At 46.5% G+C, this 22,159-nt stretch overlaps 1 protein-coding gene across 7 annotated transcripts in view; it reads left to right on the top strand.

Annotated features, from left to right (window-relative positions):
- The window catches only part of TARBP1 (TAR (HIV-1) RNA binding protein 1), an 84,953-nt gene that overhangs the window by 23,034 nt on the left and 39,760 nt on the right, over nt 1-22,159 (top strand). For 5 of the 7 annotated variants that reach the window (XR_006821190.1, XR_006821191.1, XM_046026275.1 and 2 more), the window contains exons 11-17: nt 3,880-3,979; nt 5,158-5,330; nt 16,226-16,323; nt 19,484-19,645; nt 20,660-20,847; nt 21,240-21,501; nt 21,592-21,780. Coding sequence is in view for 5 of the 7 variants with exons in the window: in XM_046026275.1 (XP_045882231.1) it covers nt 3,880-3,979; nt 5,158-5,330; nt 16,226-16,323; nt 19,484-19,645; nt 20,660-20,847; nt 21,240-21,501; nt 21,592-21,780 (1,172 nt within the window). In the remaining 2 variants the exon portion in view is untranslated. The remainder of the gene's footprint in view (nt 1-3,879; nt 3,980-5,157; nt 5,331-16,225; nt 16,324-19,483; nt 19,646-20,659; nt 20,848-21,239; nt 21,502-21,591; nt 21,781-22,159) is intronic. The other 2 variants (XM_046026276.1, XM_046026277.1) reach the window with 2 other exon arrangements.

Genomic DNA, 22,159 nt, shown 5'->3' with positions numbered 1-22,159 from the left:
GTTGGTGCAGATAGATTTTGCACTGTCGATACCGTAGACGCATATCAAGTGTTTTCTAAGAGCCGGGCACGGAGTCACAGAGATAAAAACTGTATCCCCTGCCCTCAGAGCGTCGTCTGGCAAGGAATTTGGTGGGTAAGCAGATAATCTTAGCACAGTGTCTCGAAAGACATAATAAGTACTAGGCTGGGGAACCTCTGTAAGCAGTGCCTGCTTGGCATGGGTAGACCAGCAGAAGTAAGGGAGGTCACCCGATGGGTGACATCTGACCACTGGGCAGAAATGAAGGTGAAAAGCAGGAAGGAGTGTCCCACAAGGCTTACATGAACTTGCATCCAGGGAACTGAAAGTAGGGAGGTGTCCGTCTGTCTGTGTGTTTATGTTTCTGTCCTCTGTCTGTTGCATGGAGCCCAAAAAGGAATGGTAGGTGGAAAGATGGATATGGGGCACATACTCACACATAAACGTGCATACACACACCCTATTGGACACCTGGTACCCAAGACAACAGAACAAAGGAATAACAGCCAAACCCACACACAACCAGCATTACCTGTGAACAAACAGATGCCCAAGAGCTTTCGGGGCAGGCTTTCTGAATCACGGAAAGTGAAACATAGTTTGGAAATAGCCCTGAAGGCTGGTCAGACCTTGGATGTGCTAAGATTAACCAGAGAGGGAAATACATTTGAGGAAATGTATACTTAAATCAAGCGGTCCCATGGAAAGGACATTTGTAGTTAAATGATATGCCTACTTAAAATGTAACCAAGAGGGCGCCTGGGTAGCTCAGTGAGTTAAAGCTTCTGCTTCGACTCAGGTCATGATCTCAGGGTCCTGGGATCAAGCCCCGCATCAGGCTCTCTGTTCAGCAGGGACCCTGCTTCCCCCTCTCTCTCTTCCTGCCTCTCTGCCTACTTGTGATCTCTCTCTGTGTGTCAAATGAATAAATAAAATCTTTAGATTTCTTGATTACATTTTTTTTTTTTTTAGAGACACAGACTAGCCCTGAAGTAGTATATTGCAGTTGTACAACACGTTTTAGAAACAGCGTTGAGGTATGATTGACTTACATCACACTGTACATGTTTAAGCTGCACGTGTGATGGGTTTGGACCTATGTCCGTCGAAACCCACCAGCATAGCGACGTAATGTGCCTATCCTGTCAGTCTCAAAAGTGTTTTCATGCCTTTTTTAATCCTTCCCTCCACTTTACCTTTCCTCCACGCCCCAGACAAGCCCTGCATGCTCTCCAGCATCACAGAATAGTTTGCATTTTCTAGAATTACACTCGGTGTTTGAACTTCACGGTAGCAAGATTTGACCATGATTCGGGGCTAAAATGCATTCAGGTGATCAGTCAGAGCCAACGATTCTTTTGTCTCTTTAAAACCATTGTTGCCTCCACTTCTCTATAGCTTCGGTGAGCGAAATGGGGAATTCTTCCTCAGTGGTTTGCAGAGCATGGTTTCCAGACCAGCAACACCAGCATCACCTGGATTCTAGAAATAGATACTAGGGATCCTTCTGTCCCCTGGATACTAGGATTTGTTAGAAAAACAGGTCCTCCAGCTCTGTGCTGAGCCTGTTGAATCAGACTGGGGGTGGGGGGGGGCAACGCTTGCCCTCTGTACTGACGCAGCCTCCAGGGGATTCCGCACCAGGCGCGGGTTTGAGAGCCGTGCTCTGTAGCGTGGACTTGCTTCGTGTGGTGGCCAGGTCCTCAGGGAGCACCCCACGGCAGGTGTACCTGCCAGAGCGTGGCTTACGCTGGAGGAGCAAGGTGCTCTGTTGTTCTAGTCTGGACCGCGGCGTCCCTTGACATCAGAAGTCATTAAAACTCCACTTCACTTCAGATCGATAACCTTCCCTTGCAGTATCCGAGGTGAGCAGTAGCCTAGGATGTTGAGCAGGCTCCGTGTTTCTAGAATGCTGCTGTGCTTTGCCGAAGGAAGTGAGAACCGTCGCATTAGCCGCATTGAGGACCCGCTGCCTGTGCTGGTCATTCCCACGTGCCTTGCACTTGAGGCCGGGGCTCCCTGCTGCCATGCCATGGGAGCGCGACCAGAGCGGCACCCCCTCCCAGCTCCTGTGATGTCCAGGGTGTCTGCTTGCAGGACAGCCGTGAATGACAGCGTCTTAGTCTGTGCTTAGGAAGGACATCGTATAAGTGTGCGGTAGGAAGCGGTAATGTGAGGAAAAATGTTCCCAAGAACAAGTTTCAATAACTCGTCTTTACGACACTTACAGATTTAGCCTCCTCCGTTTTCCGGGATAGCACCAACACTAGGATTTAAAAAATATATATATGAGCAGATTTTTTTTACTGATGGCAACTAAGTGGCATTTATAGCACTTAAAAAATAATCTATAACATCCTTTTGTTGTGTTTTTTAACTGGGTTTGTCTTCTGTAGTGTTCCATTAAATTTATGTTAAAATATATGAAATTACCCCCAAAATATATTAGCGTGTTTAAGAAAATGGTTTAAGTATTTAAACTACTGGGCTGGAAAACTAGATCTCTTACCTAAATTTTTCTTGGGAATTGAGTTGAAAAGTGTGATCTTGCTATAATAATACACCATGAATGAAAAAGAAATGCGTTCATGGCTTATTCTTGTTTAATTGGCTTTTAGAGATGGTAAAATACTCATTCTGTTAACCATGTTCTGTCTTCCAAAGCTTATTCTAGAAACTTTGAGTAAATTTAATTTTTATAATAAACCCAAGAAGAGTCATAGGTTTTATTAGTTTTATTTCACAGAAGAGGACCTAAACTTTTTTTTTTTAGGTTTTTGTTCTGTTTTATTTGTTTATTTAAGATTTTATTTATTTTACAGAGAGAGATCACAAGTAGGCAGAGAGGCAGGCAGAGAGAGAGAGGGAAGCAGGCTCCCTGCTGAGCAGAGAGCCCGATGCGGGGCTCGATCCCAGGACCCTGGGATCATGACCTGAGCTGAAGGTAGAGGCTTAACCCACTGAGCCACGCAGGTGCCCCTGTTCTATTTTTTTGAGTGTAGTTGATGCATAATGTTATGTTAGTTACAGTGCAGACCTAAGCTCTCTGAGCGGATAAGTAATCGTCCCAGGGTCCCACAGCTAAGGAGCACAGGACTAGGGCTCAGACACGGGTCCAAGGCTCCAGAGCCTTTGGGTCCGTACCCATTCCATCCTCCTGCTGCTTACATTTTAGGCAATTTTCCTTTCTCAACTGAAATAACTAGACTTGCCTCTTAATGCATCACCTCAGATCTCTTGCTTCCCATACAGTCCCTCTTCTGCATTGTACCCGAAGAAGTCTTTTTAAACTACTAATTTGGATCTACAAATGTTTCCTTTTCTTCGCTGAGCCTTCACTTTAACCCGAAGTGGCTTCCCCTAGCCTGTAGGGTCAGACAGCAATTCTCTGCATGGCCCACTAAGTCCCCTGGTCTCTTCCCTGGGTGTCTGTGTCACCTCGACTCTGGCACTCCCTCCCACTCCCGTGCCCTGCTGCACGGGCATCCTTCTGTCCCTGGAACATGGCGTGCCCCGTTCTTCAGAGGACCTTCGGCATGTCCTGCCTTCCTTGGGGAAGCCTTGCCGCCCTTCACCTGCTATACTCCTTGCCAGCCTTCATGCTCGGCCCGGTTGTCCTTCCTCAGGGGGCTTTCTCTTATTCCCCAGACAGATGAGGGCACGGCCTCCTAGCGCGCACCCCCGTTGTGCCATTTTATACCGCTCACTACCGTGGTCACCGGAACAGTGAGCTCTGCCCAGGAGTGTGCTTCTAATTTGGTATTGATAAGGCATACTCGTGTAGCTGTTTCCTTTTTGAAGCATCATCTTGGAAGGATTTCGTTCATGCTTTACAAACCTTAACTCTTGTTATTGAAGCAGGAGAAGACTGCTTTATGCCTGACTGGTCTGAAGCCAGGCTCGTTGCTATGATGGTCTTGCTGGCTGTAGATGTGGAAGGAATGAAGACGCAGTACAGGTAAGTGTTTCCAAACTTGGAAAGAAATCTTTTTTTTTTTTTTTTTTTTTTGTAAATGCCTAATCAGATGTATGGTCCCTTTCCCGTGATGGGTGTAGAATTGATGACAGTGTATGAAAGGGAGAAACCAGAGCACTGGCGGTATGCTAGAGAAATGTCTAAAATTAATAATAAATTGGTAGGAATAGGGACTTGTTAGTTTTTTTTTTTTTTTAAGATTTTATTTATTTATTTGACAGACAGAGATCACAAGTAGAGAGAGAGGCAGGCAGAGAGAGAGAGAGAGGAGGAAGCAGGCTCCCTGCCAAGCAGAGAGCCCGATGCGGGACTCGATCCCAGGACTCTGGGATCATGACCTGAGTGAAAGGCAGAGGCTTTAACCCACTGAGCCACCCAGGCACCCCTGGACTTGTTAGTCTTTTGAGGGAAGTTCAACTGTTATATAAAACCAGTCATTAGTATATATAGTTTTTCTCTAAGAATATTAAAAGAATAGGTTATAAGATTCTAGCATAAGATTAGGTAAAGAAATTCAGGAATTTGACCCCTTTGTAAAATGTGTACTTTTTTTAATGTAATAAAGATAAAATTCATTCATATTTCAAGAATATGCACAGATCAGTTCTCACCAGAGTATAATTGTTACAAGAAGCAGCGTCATTTGCTAGTGTATTTGCATATGTGGTTGATTTGATTAACATCAGATCTCTTCTGTAGACAAAGTTTTAGTATGAAAGTTGGTTATGATGGTTTTTTATAAACCCTTAATTTCTTTGTATTTTTTGTTAGCATCTCATTTCCTCAACTAGTACACGTCTTGGTTTTTTTGTTTGTTTGTTTGTTTTTTTTAATTATGATATCAGGGTCTCAGCACTTTAATTTACAAATAAATTGGGTATCGGATTTCCTTCCTACTTGTGCCTGGAGTCGAGTGTGATATATTCTTCCCTGTGCTTCCTTCGCGAACGCACGGAGAATCTACCAAGAAAGCCTAGACTGCGAGGTCAGTGAGGAGCCAGAGGGGGATCCGTCCCAGTAGGCGCTGGTGTCCGCAGCGTCTGTGAGACCGAGCCTGTCCAATTGCATCCAGTAGCTCCCCAGTTCCACGTGTTAGAGATGGAAAGTAATTTCTTCATGCTTTTGCAATGCTTGATTTGGGCATGTCTTTTAATACCTAGTGAAAAGAGGAGAACACAGAATGTATTAAGGATATTCTTAGACCCTCTCCTGGACTCCCTTCTGAAGTTGGGCACCAATGCCTACATGCCCTTGCTGAGAGCGGACAGATGCCTCCAGTTGCTGTGGAAGCTACTGCGCACTTGCGTGTTGACAGGTTCCGGTGCCCGAGATGGTGAGGATCGTAGTTTCTCTCGGTGTCTTGCTTGGTGTATGGTTGGTGGTTAGAACGAGGAAATTCCTGACCTTTTAAATCAAAGGATTACCCCACGCATTCCGCAATCATTGACCGAGTGTCCCCCGGTGGTGCTGGGGAGACCGTGGCGCAGACTCACGGAACTGGCATCTAGCGTGTACGGTCGCTGATTACTGTTGTTGTGGAATGCGATTTATTTGCTTTTGTTTATTTCTTTTTTTTTTTTTTTTTACGCTCACTCATTAATTTCCAAACATGAAGCTGCTCCCTGTTTCATGTATGGTTAAGCAGGATCCATTTGTAATGGCCACTCTGCTAGATGTGGCAGAGCGTAAGCTCAAACATAACAATGCTATCATTTCCCGACAACTTGTTTTCTAGTACGTTCGTCTCTGAGCCCCTCTTAAGTGGCATGTACTTCCTGCAGAAAGTGGAGCGGTGGAAGCATTGAGCTCTTTGTTCTCTCCTTAAACCAAGGCTCATGCGAGACAGTAGCAGAAAACCACGGACACTAGAGACACTCTTTAGTGAAGAGCCGTGATTCCCAATCCCGTCCCACCCCTTCCACTTGGAATTCTAGAAATCTGCTGTCTGAGAACCCTAGGGAAGCATCAGTATTAGGCTCGCCCTGAGGATAACACTGATGGGATTCGATTTTAATATAGGCTCAGGAAATGTTCAAGCCAGTTTCCAGATTCCGATATTTTTAAAAACGGCAGTGGAACCAAACGCTTTATACATCACAGTCAGTTTTCCTAAGGTTTTCGTCTCCTTAAGGGCATAAATACGGGTTCATTTGACATGCTTTGACTATTTTGACTAGGGTTAGTGCTTTTAAGAGCTGAACTGGGTCATGGCGCCCTTTGGAAAATTGTGATATTTGACACACACACACGCACACGAGTGTGTGATGATTATACATATGTTATGATGCAAAATAATCAAACACCCATGAACGTATTATGCAGCCTAAGAACAAATTATCTGTTATTCTTCAGTCCCCTCCTTTTGCTTCCTTATTTTGACTTTTGTCTTTATCACGTCCGTGCACTTTAAAAAATGGTTTTGCTTCATCTGTAGATATTCCTCAACAACGTAGTGTCTTGTTTTCCTGCTCCTGAGCTCTGTGGAAAAGTTACCTCACTGTGGGAAGTCGTCTTTTCTCACTGTCATGTGTTTCTAAGAGTCATGCACGTCCTTTCTTTGACATCCTTATTTTCCCTGTTGTATAATCTTCCTTTGCATGAAGACGCCGCATTTTCCCTGCTGCTGGACTTGAGATTGGAATTAATTACTGTGACGGAGTGTGCTGCCACGAGCACTTGTCTGCCTGTCTTCTGGGCCCGGGTGTGCGTCTCTCCAGCACGTGTGTTGGTTCCTAGGGTCTGTGTGTGTTCAGCTTTGTAAGATAATGAAAATTGTTTTTCCAGCTTTCAGTTCCAAAGTATGTACATGTTATGTTCTTAGCAGCAGCAAAACCCAAGAGTTTCTCTAGCACATCACGCAGGCCTTTTTATGTCCCCAAATAAGAGCCAAGGACGTACCTGTTTAATTTTGATGCCGTTGGTGTCGGTGTGACTGGTAAACCATGTCACGCTTAATTATCTGTAAGAGTTCTTCATCCTGAAAGATGTCTTTTATGAGAGAAGAGGAAAATAGTGACTACTTATTTCCTGTTATAAATGAGGAAGCAGTCTGGGAATTAATTACCAGGGTCAGGGTCACTGAAGAAGTACCAGGTAAAGTCAGAAGTACATTGAGGTTTGACTCAATATGCAGCTGTTTGGGGCAGTTTTGCCTTATTGTGTTTAAAATTCTCTTAATTTTCAGTATTTTATTATGGAAATCATTAAATATATAGAAAAATGGAGAGATCATAATAAATCCGCATGTTCCCACAGCAGCTTCAACATCTGTCTTTCCTATGTCCTTCTGAGAGAATACAACTGTTGTCATTTCCCTTTGTCCTCCTTTTTTTCCTTTTTTTTTTTTTCCTTAACCTATTAACCTTGGAACGGCGCGTGGGCACATGGGGAGAAAAGCCGTGGGAGGAAGAGGCTGGGTGTGCGGAGTATCTGTCCAGAGGCCTTTTCCCCTTCTCTTCCCCTTAGCCTGCACCAGTTCTGTGCTGATCCTCAAGGTTTGAACTTATTTCCATCTTAATGGGGGGCGACTGTTGAGAGCCTTTGAGCTGGGGCTGTGGAAGTCGTTCAGCAAAGAAGTGCTGATAGTCTGTATGTCAGGCACTGTGTTGGGCACCAGGGTGTCCACGTGGAAAGATAGAGAAGATCCCTGTCCTTGTCGAGATCACCTGTACTGGGGGGGACAGGCATGCGGTGGGCAGAGGGATAGTGAGCAGGGACTGTACAGTATATGGTAGTCGGACAGGTGTTGGGGGAAAACAGGGTAGGGAAGGGGGCGGGACGAGCAAAGGCTGCCACTGTTGAGGGACGGAGCCCTGCGCACACCCCCGGGAGAGCGCCTGGTGAGTGAGGGTGGCCTCGGGGGAGCTGGCTGCCGGGGAGGAGTCCCGAGGCATCAAGAGAAGAATACCAGGACTTGAACTTGGAGAGGGAAGTGGGGACCCTTGCGTAGGACTCCCTCCCTGGGCCAGTTTAAGGTGTGGCTCTTACTAGGCGTTGGAGCCGGGGGGTGCTGAGCTCTGAATTGAGTTTGAGGACAGTCCCCGGGCCCTGGTGTTGAGAGAGCACCAGCCCGGAGGGAGCCGAGCCGCAGAGACCCGCTCCTAGGCCTGCATGACCACTAGCCGTGGATGTGCTGAGTGTCTTAGGACTTTGTGTTTGGACGGTTCGGCCAGCAGGACTTGCTGATGGGTTTGGATGTGGGCTTTGAAGACAAGAGAGAACCCAGAGGTCACTCAGCTTTTGGAGAAGGCGGACAGATGGGAATTGCCTTTAACAGAGGCGAGAAAGGTGAGAGAAGGTTTTGGGGTAAAGATGGGCAGTCCAGCTTTGGGGAGGTTAAGTGCGGGGCACCTGTTAGGTGTCCTGTGGAGATGGTGAGCCGGCTTGGGCCTCTGAGACTGGAGCTCGGGGAGAAGCGTGGGTTGGAAATACAGACTTGGGGGTCATAGCCTAGCAGTGGTATTTAAAGCCACGACGCTGGATGAGAACACCAAGGGGGCCAGTGTAGACGGAGAAGAGGTTCAGGTGCGTGGGGAGCACCAGTGTCTAGGGGTTGGGGAGGAACTGGCGGAGCACGCTTGGGAAGAATTCACTATAGCCCAAGAAGAGAAAAAGGAGAATGTGCTGTTCTGGACGCCAGAAGGAAGGAGTGGTAACGGCACCAGACACCGCTGGTGAGCCGAGGGTGACCGTTGGTTTTGGCAACATGGAAATCGGGGGTCACCTTGACAATGTTTTGGGTGGTGGGGGGGAGCTCAAGGGGTGGCAAGGAGGTTTGGATTCTGGGCAGGTCTTTCAAGGGGTGTTATGTGTGGGGGAGCAGAGACAGGCCTGCTGCTGTGGGACGGGAGAAGTTTTATTTCCTTTGGGGGAGAAAATAGCGGTGTTTTGTGCCGATAGAAACGATTCGGTAGAGGGGAGTTTGGACGATGTGAGGAGGGACGTCTGCTTCCAGAGGCTGAGAGGAGGCGAAAGTGCTTGGGGTCCGGGGTACCAGCAGAGGGGCTGCCTTCAGCAGGGTGCTGAGGGGACCACGTGTGGATGGGTGGGCAGAGGCCGTCGCGGCGGTGGCCGTCCCCTTCTAACTGTGGTGTTTTCTGAGGGAAAGAGGGAGCCAAGGGAGTGGGGAGCCCATTCGCCTGGGAAGGATGATTCGTGGGTGGCCTGGGGAACTGTCGCAGGCTTGTGGGGAGCCCGAGGGTGCAGTGGAGCCGGGGCTTGTGAACGCGGGGTGAGAGCGGGCCTGCGGCCATTCGCCTCCAGCCCGATCTGAATCTGATCGGATCGGACTCGGGTTGTGACGCTCCTTTTGGCGCATCCATGAGACGCATAAACGAGGAGCTTTCGTGAAATGCTGTTCTAACCGCTCTGTTTTCAAACCTCAGGATAGCTGTGCTGCTTGTTTTTATGTTTGTGGAAATGCTCCTCTAGTGGCCTTACCGTGTCCACTTGACCTTTCCTTCCCGAGGTAGCTTTTATTTTTTTAAATCGTGGCAAAATACACGTAACCCAAAATGTGCACTTTACCCATTTCTAAGTGTCCAGTTGGTACCGTTCCCGTTGTTGTACATTCGCATCGCCACATCCGGCCCCAGAACTTCTTGTCGTGCCAGACGGAGCCCCGTACCTGCCGGGCGCCGGCTGGGTCCTCATCCCCTGCTTCCCCAGGCCCTGGCGGACCCTTTGAACTTTCTGTCGCTGTGAATCCACTGTTCTAGGGACCTCAGATCCGTGCGATCACGTGTGTTTGTCGCCTCACACTGGGCTTACCTCACAAACTGTAATGCCTTCACGGTTCATCTGTACCGGAGCGGGGGTCAGACTCGGCTCCGTTTGGAGGTGAATACCCCATGGTACCTGCAAGTTTGCGCAGTCACCCGTGGTGACCTCGGGCTGCTTCCACTTTCTGGCACGTGAATAAGGCTGCTTTTTTTTTTTTTTTTTTAATATTTATTTATTTGACAGAGAGAGATCACAAGTAGGCAGAGAAGCAGGCAGAGAGGAAGGAGAAGCAGGCTCCCTGCTGAGCAGAGAGCCCGACGTAGAGCTCGATCCCAGGACCCTGAGATCATGACCTGAGCCGAAGGCAGAGGCTTAACCCACTGAACCACCCAGGCGCCCCAATAAGGCTGCTTTTGAACATCGAATGTACAAATAGCTCCTCACATCCCTGCCTTTAGTTCTCCTTTTGGTTGTGGACCTACATGTGGAGTGGCTGGATCCCGTGGTAACTCTGTGTTTAACGTTTTGAAGAACCGCCACGCTGTCTCCTTAGCGGCCGTACGGTTCCACGTTCCAGTCAGCGTCCAGTCAGTGCGCGGGGCCCAGGTTCTCCGCGTGCTCGCTCGTCCGTCTGTTGGTCGCGGCCGTCCTGATGGGTGTGAGGCGGGATCTCGTCATGGTTTTGACTGGGGAGACCGCTTTTGACCAATTCTGGTACCACTTTCGGGATTCTGGTTGCTGCGGTTGCTTATATGAGGCAGAGGGGAGGAAGCAAAAACGTATACCCGCTTCTGGTTGAAGTTTGTTGCACAGTTTGTGTGTTGTGAGGAGCTGGTCAGTCGGGGGAGGTGGCAGTGACTGCAGGTCTGGGGGAGTCTTCCGTTTGGCGCGGCTGACGGGAAGCACCGTGCGAGCGAGGATGACAGGAACAGCCCCTGTGTTTCTTCACGTCCCTCCATTCTGCGTCCTGCGAGCCCTCAGCTTTCCCCTGGAGCCTCAGGTGAACTTTGTTTTCACTTCTTTGTACGATCACCGAGGAGACGGACAGTCTGGAAGGAGGAGCATTCTGTTCTTAGTGTATTCGTGCATTACGATGCTTGCTTTTACAATAAAAAGTTTTACCTTTCAGGGCGCCTGGGTGGCTCAGTGGGTTAAGCGTCTGCCTTCAGCTCAGGTCATCGTCCTGGGATCGAGCCCCGCATCCGGCTCTCTGCTCGGCACGGAGCCTGCTTCTCCGTCTCCTGCTCCCCCGCTTAGACTCGTTCTTTTTCTCTTTCTCACTCTCTCTGTCAAATACATAAATAACATCTTAAAGAAAAAGAAAAAGCTTTACCTTTCAACCATTTACTTGTGGCTTCTTGACCTGACAAGTGATTTTTGACCTACTTCAGAGGCCACATAGTACTGTCTCTACAGTAAGTAACTTGAAAATTTTAAAAATTCTCTAATTTTGAATGCTATGTGAGCTTTTTTTTAAAAAAAACATTTCTAAGAGTGATAGATATCACATTTTGCAAAGTGTCCACGTTTTTTACCTATTTTAAAATTGAGTTACTTGTTTTCATACACTTGGATGAAAAATATATGAGAATTTGTGATTCAGTCTGGATACAAGTCCTTTGTTGGATATGGGATGTACAGATATTTTCCCCCAGTCTACCTTGGCTTTTCAGTTTAAGTGTCTCTTGTAGAGCAAAAGTTTTCATTTTGGTGAAGTCCGGTTTGCTTTTTTCTTTAGCTTTATTGAGTGTGCATTAGGTACCATATTTAGGAAACCTTTGCCTTAACCCCAGGTAACATAGGCTTTCCTCTTATTTTCTTCTAAATATTTTTTTGTTTTTTATTTTTGGATTTATGGTACATTTTGAGTTAATTTTTAAGGTGTAAACTTTAGGTTGAGGTTTTGTTTTTTTGTTTGCTTTGCCTGTGGATGTCCAGTTCCTCAGCATTATTTTGTTGTATCTATATTTGGCCATGAAAAGGAATGAATTACTGATACACGCCACAACACGGATGGGCTTTGGAAACAGCTTACGTGAAAGAAACCAGTCACAAAAGACCATATATTATATGATTCCATTTATATGACGGGTCCAGAAGAGGCAGATCTGAGACCGAGAAAATATTAGTGATTGTGTAGGGCAGGGAGGGGGGAATAGGCTTGTGAGGGTGATGCTCAAAGGGGATGGGGTTTCTCTTTGTGGTGATCAAAGTGTTCTAATAAGTGGGCTCTGGTGACGGTTGCACATATCTGTGACTGTCCTAGATACCATTGAATTAAATGTTTTTAATGGGTGAAGCATGTTACATGAATTGTATCCATACTGTTGTTTAAAAATAATCGGCCACATTTGTGTGGCTCTGCTTCTGGACTCCCTTCTGTTCTGTTGATCTGTATGTTTATCCCGTGGCCAGCACCCCTCGTTTTGGTTACTGTGGATTTACAGTAACTCTTTAAATGGGTAGGATGCTTCTTTCAAATTCTTATTTCTGGATATTCTAATTCTTTTGACTTTCCATATAAACTTTATAAACAGCTTGTATCTACAAAAAAAACAAAATCCTACTGGGATTTTGACTGGAATCACATTAAATCTATAGATTAATTTATGGAGAATTGCCTTTATTATATCGAGACTTTTGATCATGAACGTAGTGTGTCTCTCAATTTACGTAGGGTGACTTTGATTTTTTTCATCAGAGCTTTTTCGTTTTCAGCATATAGATCCTGCACAGGTTTTGTTAGATTTGTGCCCAAGTATGTCTTTTAGGGGAAGCTACTGGAAGTGATACATTTTTTTTTTTTAAGACTTTATTTATTTGACAGAGAGAGAGGTCACAAGTAGGCAGAGAGGCAGGCAGAGAGAGAGGAGGAAGCAGGCTCCCCGCGGAGCAGAGAGCCCGATGCGGGGCTCGATCCCAGGACCCTGAGACCACGACCTGAGCCTAAGGCAGCGGCCCAATCCACTGAGCCACCCAGGCGCCCCTGGAAGTGATACATTTTTTAAAAACTTTGGTTTTCAGTTGGGTATGGCCAGTATACAGAAAGGTGATTGATTTTCGTGTGTTGACCTTGTATCCTTTGACCTCGCTGAAGCTCTTGTTATGGGGGGGTTTTTGGTTTTGTTTGTTTGTTTGTTTGTTTGTTTTAAATAGAATCCTTGTGATCTTTCTTTGTAGATGGAACATTTATATTTCTAGAATTGCCCGTGGTAATCCCTTATCCCTTCTCCTTTCAATGTGTGCAGCATCCGGCTCTGTGATAATTTGTATCTTGTCTATCTCTGCCTCTCTTAAGACTGGCTAGTGGTTTGTGAATTTTACTGACCTTTTCAAAACACCAGCTTTTGGTTCTCATTGATTTTTTTTTTCTAGTTTCATTGATTTCTGTCTTTGTTTGCTTCTGTCTGCTTGCTTTGGTTTATTTTGCCTTTCTAAGGAAGTTAAGGGGGAAGTTTAGGTTGTTGATTTTAGATCTTTTTGAAAATGACCTGTCGTGCTATGAATTTTTTAAGTTTTGCTTTAATTTAATCCCAAAACTGTTGCTATGTTGTATTTTAGTTCCAAGTATTTTCTAACTTTTCTTGAGATACTCTCTTACTCTCGAATTACTTAGAAGCGTTTAGAGATTTCCTTCTTATCTTTCTGCTGTTATTTTTCATTCGACTCTAGTCAGCATACTTTGTAGAGTTTCAGTTGTTGAAACTTCATTAAGGGTTATTTATGATCAAGGGTATGGTCTGTCTTGCATTCCGTTCCACGAGCATTTGGAAACACCTTGTACTCTGTGGCTGGGTGGAGTGTCCTATAAATACCAGATCCAAGATTTTCATGGTATTTTTCAGCTTTATGTCCTTGCTGTTTTTTGTTTACTTTGTTACTAAGAGAGGAGTGTTGAAGTTTCTGGCTCTGAGTTTGGGTTTATCTCTTTCTCTTTCTAGGTTTATTATTTTGGCTTCCTGTCCTGCAGTTCTGTTGTTAGAAGCCTGTGTGTTTAGGATAGTGGGTTTTCTTGTTTAGTTGACTTTCCTTTTTATGCAGTATCCCTTTTTATCCCTGGTTATTTCTTCTACTCTGAAGTCTGGTTTGTCTGGTAGTAACATAACCACTCTCACTTTGTTTCGATGAGAATTTGCATAGTAGTATTTCCTACCTTTTTACTTTTATTCTATTTAGATTGTTGTATTTGAAGCAAATTTCTGATAGCATGTAACTGGGTCATGATTTTTCCTGTTTGCATTTAATATAATTATGTATATGTTTTGATTCCAGTCATTTTATTTTTTGTATTCTATTCCCTCTGTTTTTCATTTCTGTCTTTCCCTCTCTTGGCTTGTTTTGGGCAGTTTGAACATTATTTTGTATTCCATTTTCTTTAAATAAAGATTTATTTACTTATTTTTCAGAGAGAGAGAGAGAGACAGAGATCACAAGTAGGCAGAGAGGCAGGTGGGAGTGGTGGAGGACAGGCTCCCTGCTGAGCAGAGAGCCCAATGCAGGGCTCAATCCCAGGACCCTGAGATCATGACCCGAGCCAAAGGCAGAGGCCCAACCCACTGAGCCACCCAGGAGCCCCAATTGTATTCCATTTTAATTTACCTATTGTATTTTTTACTAAATATCTAATACTCTGTGTGTGTGTGTGTGCGCGCGCGCACGCGCGCGTGTGCGTGTGTGTTTGCGATTGCTTTAGGGACTACAGTATGCACACCTAACTTTTCAGTCTGTTTAGAATTAATGTTTTACCGCTTGAAATGAATGTAGAAACTTTACCACCCTATGGACTCCTTTGCCCCTTTACCCCCCGTATTATAATTATAGTTGTCTTATATCTACGTTTGTTGAAACTACCAATGTTACAATTTTTGCTTTCAACCATCAAAGAGATTTTTAAAATTACAAGAGAAGAACCTATTGTATTTGCTTAGGTGTTCGCAGTTTCTTTTGCTTTTCTTTCATCCCTGACGCTGCCTGTTTTCCTGGGGCAGACTATGCCTTGTGTTTGAAGAGCAGCTTTTAGCATTTCTTTTGGTACAGGTTTGCTGACAGTGAATTTTCTTAGTTTTCCTTCACCTGAGAATGTCTTTATTTCACCTTCTGAGGAGTATTTTCACTGGATATGAAATTCTGGTTTGACGGGTCTTTTCTTTCAGCAATTTAAACATATTCCATTTGCTTCTGGCTGCCGCGGTTTCTCATTGGAATTGTGTAGTCATTCAGTGTGTTCTTCACCGACGTGATATGCTGTTTTCCTCTGCTTCCAAGATTGTTTCTTTGTCGTTAGTTTCCAGCGGTGTGGTCACACTATGTCATATTGCATGTAATTTATTTATTTTGTTGATCTGTTTTTAAGTTCACTGACTCCTTTCTCCTGCTTCTCCTTTCTGTTGCAGTTTCCATCTGGTGAGTTTTTAAAATTTCAATCCTTATAGTTTTCATTTACAGAATTCCCATTTGGTTTTTGTGTGTATCTTAGGTTTCTTTGCTGAGCCTTTCTGTTTTCCTGTATGTTCCGAGAGGGTGTGTTGAGTGATTGCTGAAGCGTTTTTACCATCAGCTGTTTGGAATCAGGTTTTTCTGGGGTCGGCATCATCTCACGGTTGGCATTGGCCAGTTGTCTTTTCCCTTGTGAGCTAGGAACTTTCTGATGCTCCACGTGCCCAGTTATTTTGGATTGAATGCTAGATATTTTGAATTCTATGTCATGAGACTCTGGGTCGTGTTTAAATCCCATGGAGAAGTTGATCCTCTTGTGTAATAGACGCTCAGCTTAAGGTTAGGCCCTCATCCCCGATGGCCCAGCTCCTGTGCAGTTGCTTCCGCCGTCAGTACGCGGGGCTGTCTTCACCCGCGCCGCACGTCATCCCTCTGGGGGCCAGCGTGCGGCCTGGGCTGCTGTCTCCCTTCGATCAGTTCGGAAAGTCTTCGGGCTGTGTCCTGCTGGCAGGTCCAGGCATAGCAGCTTCCAGGGAGCCCGGCGCTCGACAAACCACGTTCTGGGGCCCTTCTCCCAAGCGTCGGCCCCTCCGGAACCTCTTAAGAGCTCATTGTCTGCTTTTCTGGGGTTCCCCCTTTTCCACAGTCCTGTCAGAAAGTTGGGGCCCATTGTGCTGCCCATTCCACGACTGCCCTGCGCTGGGTGTCAGTCTGCAGAGGGCCGGGGTGGACGCGCTGCTGTTGGGTGTTGCGCTCTCTGAACCTGTCGGCTGCTTTGTAGCTTTTACCGTCTCCGTGTAGACGCTTGGATCTTCTGTCTGGGTTTATAGGGAGAGGCTGGCTGCCCCTGTCCCATTTTAGCCAGAACTAAAACTCCTAAATGATTTTTAAGGTGGATTATAGATTGCCCCATGGTACTAATGACTGTTCCATTATTGGGATTCATTTTTGGTAAGTGATTCACATCATATGCTTAACAGAGTTGTACTTTTACTAAAAAATCCGGCATATGTTGTACCAGGTAACTTACATTTCTGTCATTTCAGTTACATGCTTTTTCCCCCCGTACAGATGAGGTGTTCAAACTTCTTCAGAGCTTTGCCATGTCTGCTACCGAGAGCATTTCTGATTTTATCCTCCGACGGCTTACCATGGATGAGCTGAGCAGTGTAAGTACTGACGGAGTCACTTTCCCTTCTTCTCATCCGTATTTGAGGGATTACTTACTGGCAGGCACTGTATGAAATTGAGAAAATTAATGTGCTACTTTCTGGAGAAGCCGCCTTAGGAAGCAGGAAAAACTCTAGGATTCGGAGTCTCCTTGTTCCATTCCCCCAGGTCACACCGAGGCCTTGGGGGAGTCAGGCAGCTTTTCTGAGTCTCAGTTTTCTCGTCCACAAAGTGGAGGTAATACACGCACTCCGCAGTGCTGAGAGGTCTGTGGGGTCTGACCTCGCTGGGGTGCTTCAGGCATTAAGGCGGTTGGTCCTGGCATCCAGAGAGTGGGATCTGGTAGGGTTGGGGCGGGACCAGGTGTCAGCTCAGGTCTGTTTCTAAAGCTCCGTAAGCGATTCCGAAACACAGAGTAGATAGTAGTCGGTCTGCAGTGAGTGTCCCTTTCTGCCCTGGAAGTTTAAAAAAAAAAAAAGAAAGAAAGAATTTTCCTTTTTCTCAAGAATATTTTGAAAATGCCGATTCTTATAGAAAAGCTTATTCTTAATTTTTTTTTTTTTTTGGTTGAAATCTCTAGGGGCAAATGTTGAAACTTTAGAATCAGTAGATTGTTAATAAGGTACAAAAATATACTTATTTTAATTTTTATTAGACCACTCAGTTAAGTACATGTGTTTGACAGGCTCGTGAGCAGGTTTGAAAATACAAAAAGGCAAGTTCTGTACTGAAGGCCCTGAGCTGTGGTGGTGGGAAGGCAGGAACCTATGAAGAAACAGCCCTCTGGCGTGGGGGGCACCAGCTGTAACAGCTGTTGATCGTGGCTTTGCTCTACCTACATTTCCAAGAAGTTGTTTAATAAAGAAATAGCTCTGCTGGTTTGTTTTGCTTCAACATCACTTCATTATCATCAGTATTATCTTACCTCCTTTTTAGGGAAATTTTCAGACACACACAGAAGTATAATGAACCTCCATATACCCATTATAGAACATAGCTGTTTTTGTTTGGAATTTGATGCTAAAAATAACTTTAAAAGGGGGAAGCGTTCATGTGATTTTGTTTAATAACTGCTCTCACGGAGGAAAGCCCTGGTTTGTGGTATCTGTCCATTTCCATGGCTGATTTCAAGCCACAGACATGAGGCCCCAGCATCAGGGAGCGAGGACGGGCCCTGGTGCTTGCTGCAGGCTACTCTGGGGGCACCTGTCCTCGGCCCCCCAGGGAGCAGCAGCCCCCACACTCTGAACTTGTCTCCCGGCCTCCTTGGGTGCTGCGGAGTGTGACCTTGTCCTCTGCCATCTCTCCAGGACCTGACTGTTACCGGTTTCCTTGCCCCCTCTCCCCCCGCCCCCATCGCTTTCTCTCTCATGTTCTCAGCCTCTCCGTGTCTCCTGGATTCTTCTCGTGAGCCCCAAAGCAGCTTTGGTAGTCCTTTATCTTGAGGAACCCGCTCTCTTATTCCCTGGGCGCTCCGGCTCCTCATTTCCTTTTCCCCGTAAGCTGAATCTGTAAACATACCCCACAGCTCCGTTCTCACCTGCTTTCTGCCTCTGTTCAAGCGTGGCAGCGGCTCTCTCTGAAGCTGTCAGTGACTCCTTTGTTATAAGCCGGATGGATACTTTTCAAACTGTGGTTTTCTTTCTTTCTTTCTTTTCTTTTTTTTTTTTTTTGGTGAGACAGAGAGCTAGAGTGAGAACATGAGCAGGGAGAGGGGCAGAGGCAGAGGGAGAAGCCGGCTCCCCACTGAGCAGGGGGCCTGATGTGGGGCTCGAACCCAGGACCTTGGGATCATGACCTGAGCCAAAGGCAGAGGCTTAACCAACTGAGCCAGCCACACGTCCCTCAAACCATGGCTTTTGTGACTCCTCAACCCTACTGGACACACCAGCCACTTTGCCCTCAAAACACCAGCCATCCCAAGTGTCCCTGACACCCTCTTCTCCTGGGGTGGCCCCATCTCTCTGCCACCACCCCTACCTTCCCTTCAAACGTGCATTCTCCACTGGAGAGCCCCAGACACGGGAGCTGTAAAAATGGCCTGGGCCCTTCTTCTTTCCCGTTCTTCCCGTGCGAGGTGGTCTCGGCTGTACCCCCAGCTTAAGCTGTGCCGGGGACCCTGCGTCTCTGTCCCCACCGCAGGCCTCTCTCCCGAGCTCACCGTTCCGTCAGCCGGCTGCTCTTGGACAACTCCGGTTGCATTTCTCACACTGAAGCCGTTCAGAACTGACCCCCTTACCGTCCCCTTCTCAGGACTATGCCACCATCCAGCCTCACGTTTAGGAATCCTCTCTCATACTCGATCTCTCGCCTGCGTCCCTGGCGGTCCGTCTTCACCAGGCCCCGTGGTCATTACTCCCCGTCTGCACTGTGTCCTGGCACCTGGCTACGTGCCGAACATGTTGTGGTCGCTCAGTAAACATGCAGGAGTCATGTGCCTCCTGGTGTCCTGAAAGCCTGTCGAAGATGCAGTAGTTGGTTTACTGATAATCCCCGGGACCACCACTCAAGGCTAGTCTGCTGACCATACTTTGTCTCAGGTCTTTGAAAAACCCCATAGTGGGTGGCTGTTACCCTCCCCATTTTGTGGATGAGGGATCTGAGGCCTGCAGAGGCTGGGTCACAGAGCTGGCGGGTGGTAGCGCTGGACTGAACCCCGCGTCAAGTCCAACTCTCAAAGACCTGTGTTTAATACAGCTCTGAGATGCTGGCTGAGCTGTTGGACCTCTCCCAAACTTAGTCGTCGTCTTAGGAAAATAGGGCCATAACCTTCCTAGTAAGAATGGAGGATCGTAACCTGCCGAAAGCAAAGGCAGTTGTCCCTGCTCTCATTGTTACTGAGGATCTGTTGGCCCTGGGGTGTAAGAGTTGGTAGAACATAGTTTCTGACTTCCCGGGTCTCATGGTCAGAGCGTGAGCCAGATGAGTGATCATGACATGTGCTGCCGTTACACTGAATGCGGAGTTGTTGTGTAAGCTCAGAGAAGGGGTCCTTAGCTCTGCATGGGGAGATCATGGAGGGCTTCTTGGAGGAAGTGACTTTTTCTCTCAATTCTTATTTTAGTACTTTTAAATAAGGTTATTTATTTCCTATCTGAACTCTCATAGTTCAGTAAAAATTACAGACCCTGCGTGTTAAGTGTTATTGTTTGCCTTTAGGTTTCGGATCTGGATCGTTGCCATTTATACCTGATGGTATTAACTGAGCTTATAAATATCCATTTGAAGGTTGGGTGGAAGAGAGGCAACCCCATTTGGAGAGTTATTTCTCCTCTGAAAAATGCATCCATCCGGCATCTTCAAGAAATGGACGGTGGACAGGTAATCCTTTATTCAAGGTGTGTAGTTACGTTGAATAAGGCATACATAGAATACAGGTTGGATTTATTAACATTCTGATATGAAAAGCATCAGCTGAAATTTAAGATAGTATTCTTTGTTCATAATATTTGAAGATTTGGACTTCTATGGGTATATGACAAAGGTATGGTGACTTAAGTCTTAAAACTGTTCAGATACAGTTAGTGGGTTTGCACTGAGCTGAGTCTTTGCCCAAGTACCAGTAAGGGACACTTTAACATGTCTAAATACATGTATGACACCCGACATATATGTGGTATGTGACATATAACACATATGCGATATATAACACACGGTGTGTATTAGTACATCCAGCAACCCGTATCCTTGACCGTCTACCTTGTTGTCTACCCTGGTCTTCTGCTGCCTCTTCTCCCTCTCCTCCCTGCAGTGCCATTACGCTGCAGTGTGTCCCCAGCCAGACTGTCCTAAGTGCAGGGCCGGGGCGCGGCCTCGTCCTTGAGGCTCCTAAGGGGCTCCAAGCTGCTGGGCTCTGTTCCCTCTCCAGACACAGCGTACAGCTGGCAAAGGAGTTATATATGTGATACCTGAGCCTTGTTTGTTTGTTCTTAACAAAACTTCACCAGACAGTTAAGGCTCATCCATAGAAATGTATCCAGATGTGTGCATGAGCAAGGAAAAGGCTGAGCTGTATGGCTCCCGTGCACGTGGAGGTCCAGTAGGCAGCCGCTGTGTCACGGACCACTTCCAGGAGCTCACCTGCCCAACTGACGCGATCAGATGGTCTTAGTCGGAACGGCTGAGTTCTTATTGCCGCTTTAAACTTGGTCACTGCCACGTGAGGTGGTGACGCTGATGGGCTTGGAGTATTGGGTTTCCTTTCGTTGCCTCTGACGTTCGGTAGCAGGCAGGGAGAGGGGAAGGCGGGTGGGAGGCGTCCTTCATTGGGGCACGAGGGTCCCCACGGTTAAGATTGGCTCGCATGAAGTAAGAGACTTGCGTTCCCCCCCCCAGGAGCCGACCCTTGCCTGGCAGATCCAGAGGGTCATTAGCATGGCTGCCTTGGCCACGGTGTGTGAGGCCGTTGACCAGAAGCCAGAACTGCAGCTCGACTCCCTGGAGCCTGGACCCATGGAAAGGTTCCTCGCCTCCCTCCCACTCAATCACACGCTGCAGAAGCCACACCCGGAGGAGCACAGCAGGTGTGTCTGCCCCCGCGGGCCGCACACGCGGGAACGTGTTTGCCGAAGTTTAAAATTTCATTTTTGTTTTCGTCATTGAGATGATGAGTGACTGCCCGGTCGTGTTTACAGGGTGTTGGGAATTTGAAGATGATAATGTACTTCAGCATCTCTGTTGCTGGATGGCTGCGGACTTTACCGCGTCCTGTTCGCAGTTAACCACTTACGGGAAAGGGAAGCGCCTACATTCAGAGTAGTTAGGAAGTTGAGATCGTGTGGTCTCCTTGCTTTTTGTGGGACAGGATCTTTAGAGCGACTGTGACTTTTTTCCTTGTAAGGATCGTTACTCCGTGCACAGGGGACTGAGCCCGACTTCAAGGAGCAAGGGATGGTGACTGTCTGTTTTGTTTCAGTTTTTCTGAAGACTCGGCAGCTTCCCAAGGATGGGGGAAAGTAGTCGCACAATATATTCATGATCAGTGGGTCTGCCTCTCTTTCTTGTTGAGAAAATACCACACCCTTATACCATCGTCCGAGGACAACGTTCCGGATCCTGTCCTGCCTGCTGTTCAGATGCCGGCAAGGACGCTGCAGTCCGCGCTGGGAGCCCTCACAGTCCTGCCTTCAGACCAAGTCTTGCCTGTGTTCCACTGCATGAAAGTTCTGGTTCCCAAGGTACGTTTCAGTGAGACGGGAACTGAGGAGTAACTGCAGGACTAGAGATCAGTTTCTGAAATGAATTCGTTCTTTCATATTTCCTTCCAGCTTTTGACCTCCTCCGAATCACTCTGTGTAGAGTCTATTGACATGGCTTGGAAGATTATATCTGCTTTAAGCAACACTCAGCTGATATTCTGGTCTAATTTAAAAGCTTTTGTTCAGTTTGTTTTTGATACCAAAGTTCTTACCATCGCTGCAAAAATCAAGGGCCAGGCATATTTCAAGATAAAAGAGGTAACTTTTTTCACAATGGGGCAAAATGTAAATTTACCATCTTATCATCTGTAAGTGTGCAGTTCAGTCGAGTTAAGAATGTTCATATTGTTGTAACAGGTCCCCAGAACTTAATTGACTGGAACTAAAACTCCGTACCCATTAGACAACTCCCCTTGTCCCCTCCCGCAGCCCCTGGTAATCACGATTCTCTTTCTGTTTCTATGAATTTGACTGCTTGCTTGAGATTAAAAGGAGATCACTTTTTGTTTTCTTTTTAATTTGTGTGACCTGTAGCACATGGGACGAAGAGAGTTAAATTTGTAATTATGTATTAGATTTGTTATTGTGTATTCATTCTTTTAGTCCACAAATACTTCGAGCCTTCTTCAGGGTTGTG

The sequence above is a fragment of the Meles meles genome, chromosome 13 (assembly GCF_922984935.1).
Source record: "Meles meles chromosome 13, mMelMel3.1 paternal haplotype, whole genome shotgun sequence".
Lineage (NCBI taxonomy): Eukaryota > Metazoa > Chordata > Mammalia > Carnivora > Mustelidae > Meles > Meles meles.
The sequence above is the reverse complement of the archived record's forward strand: the minus strand, read 5'-3'. Positions and strand labels throughout refer to the sequence as shown.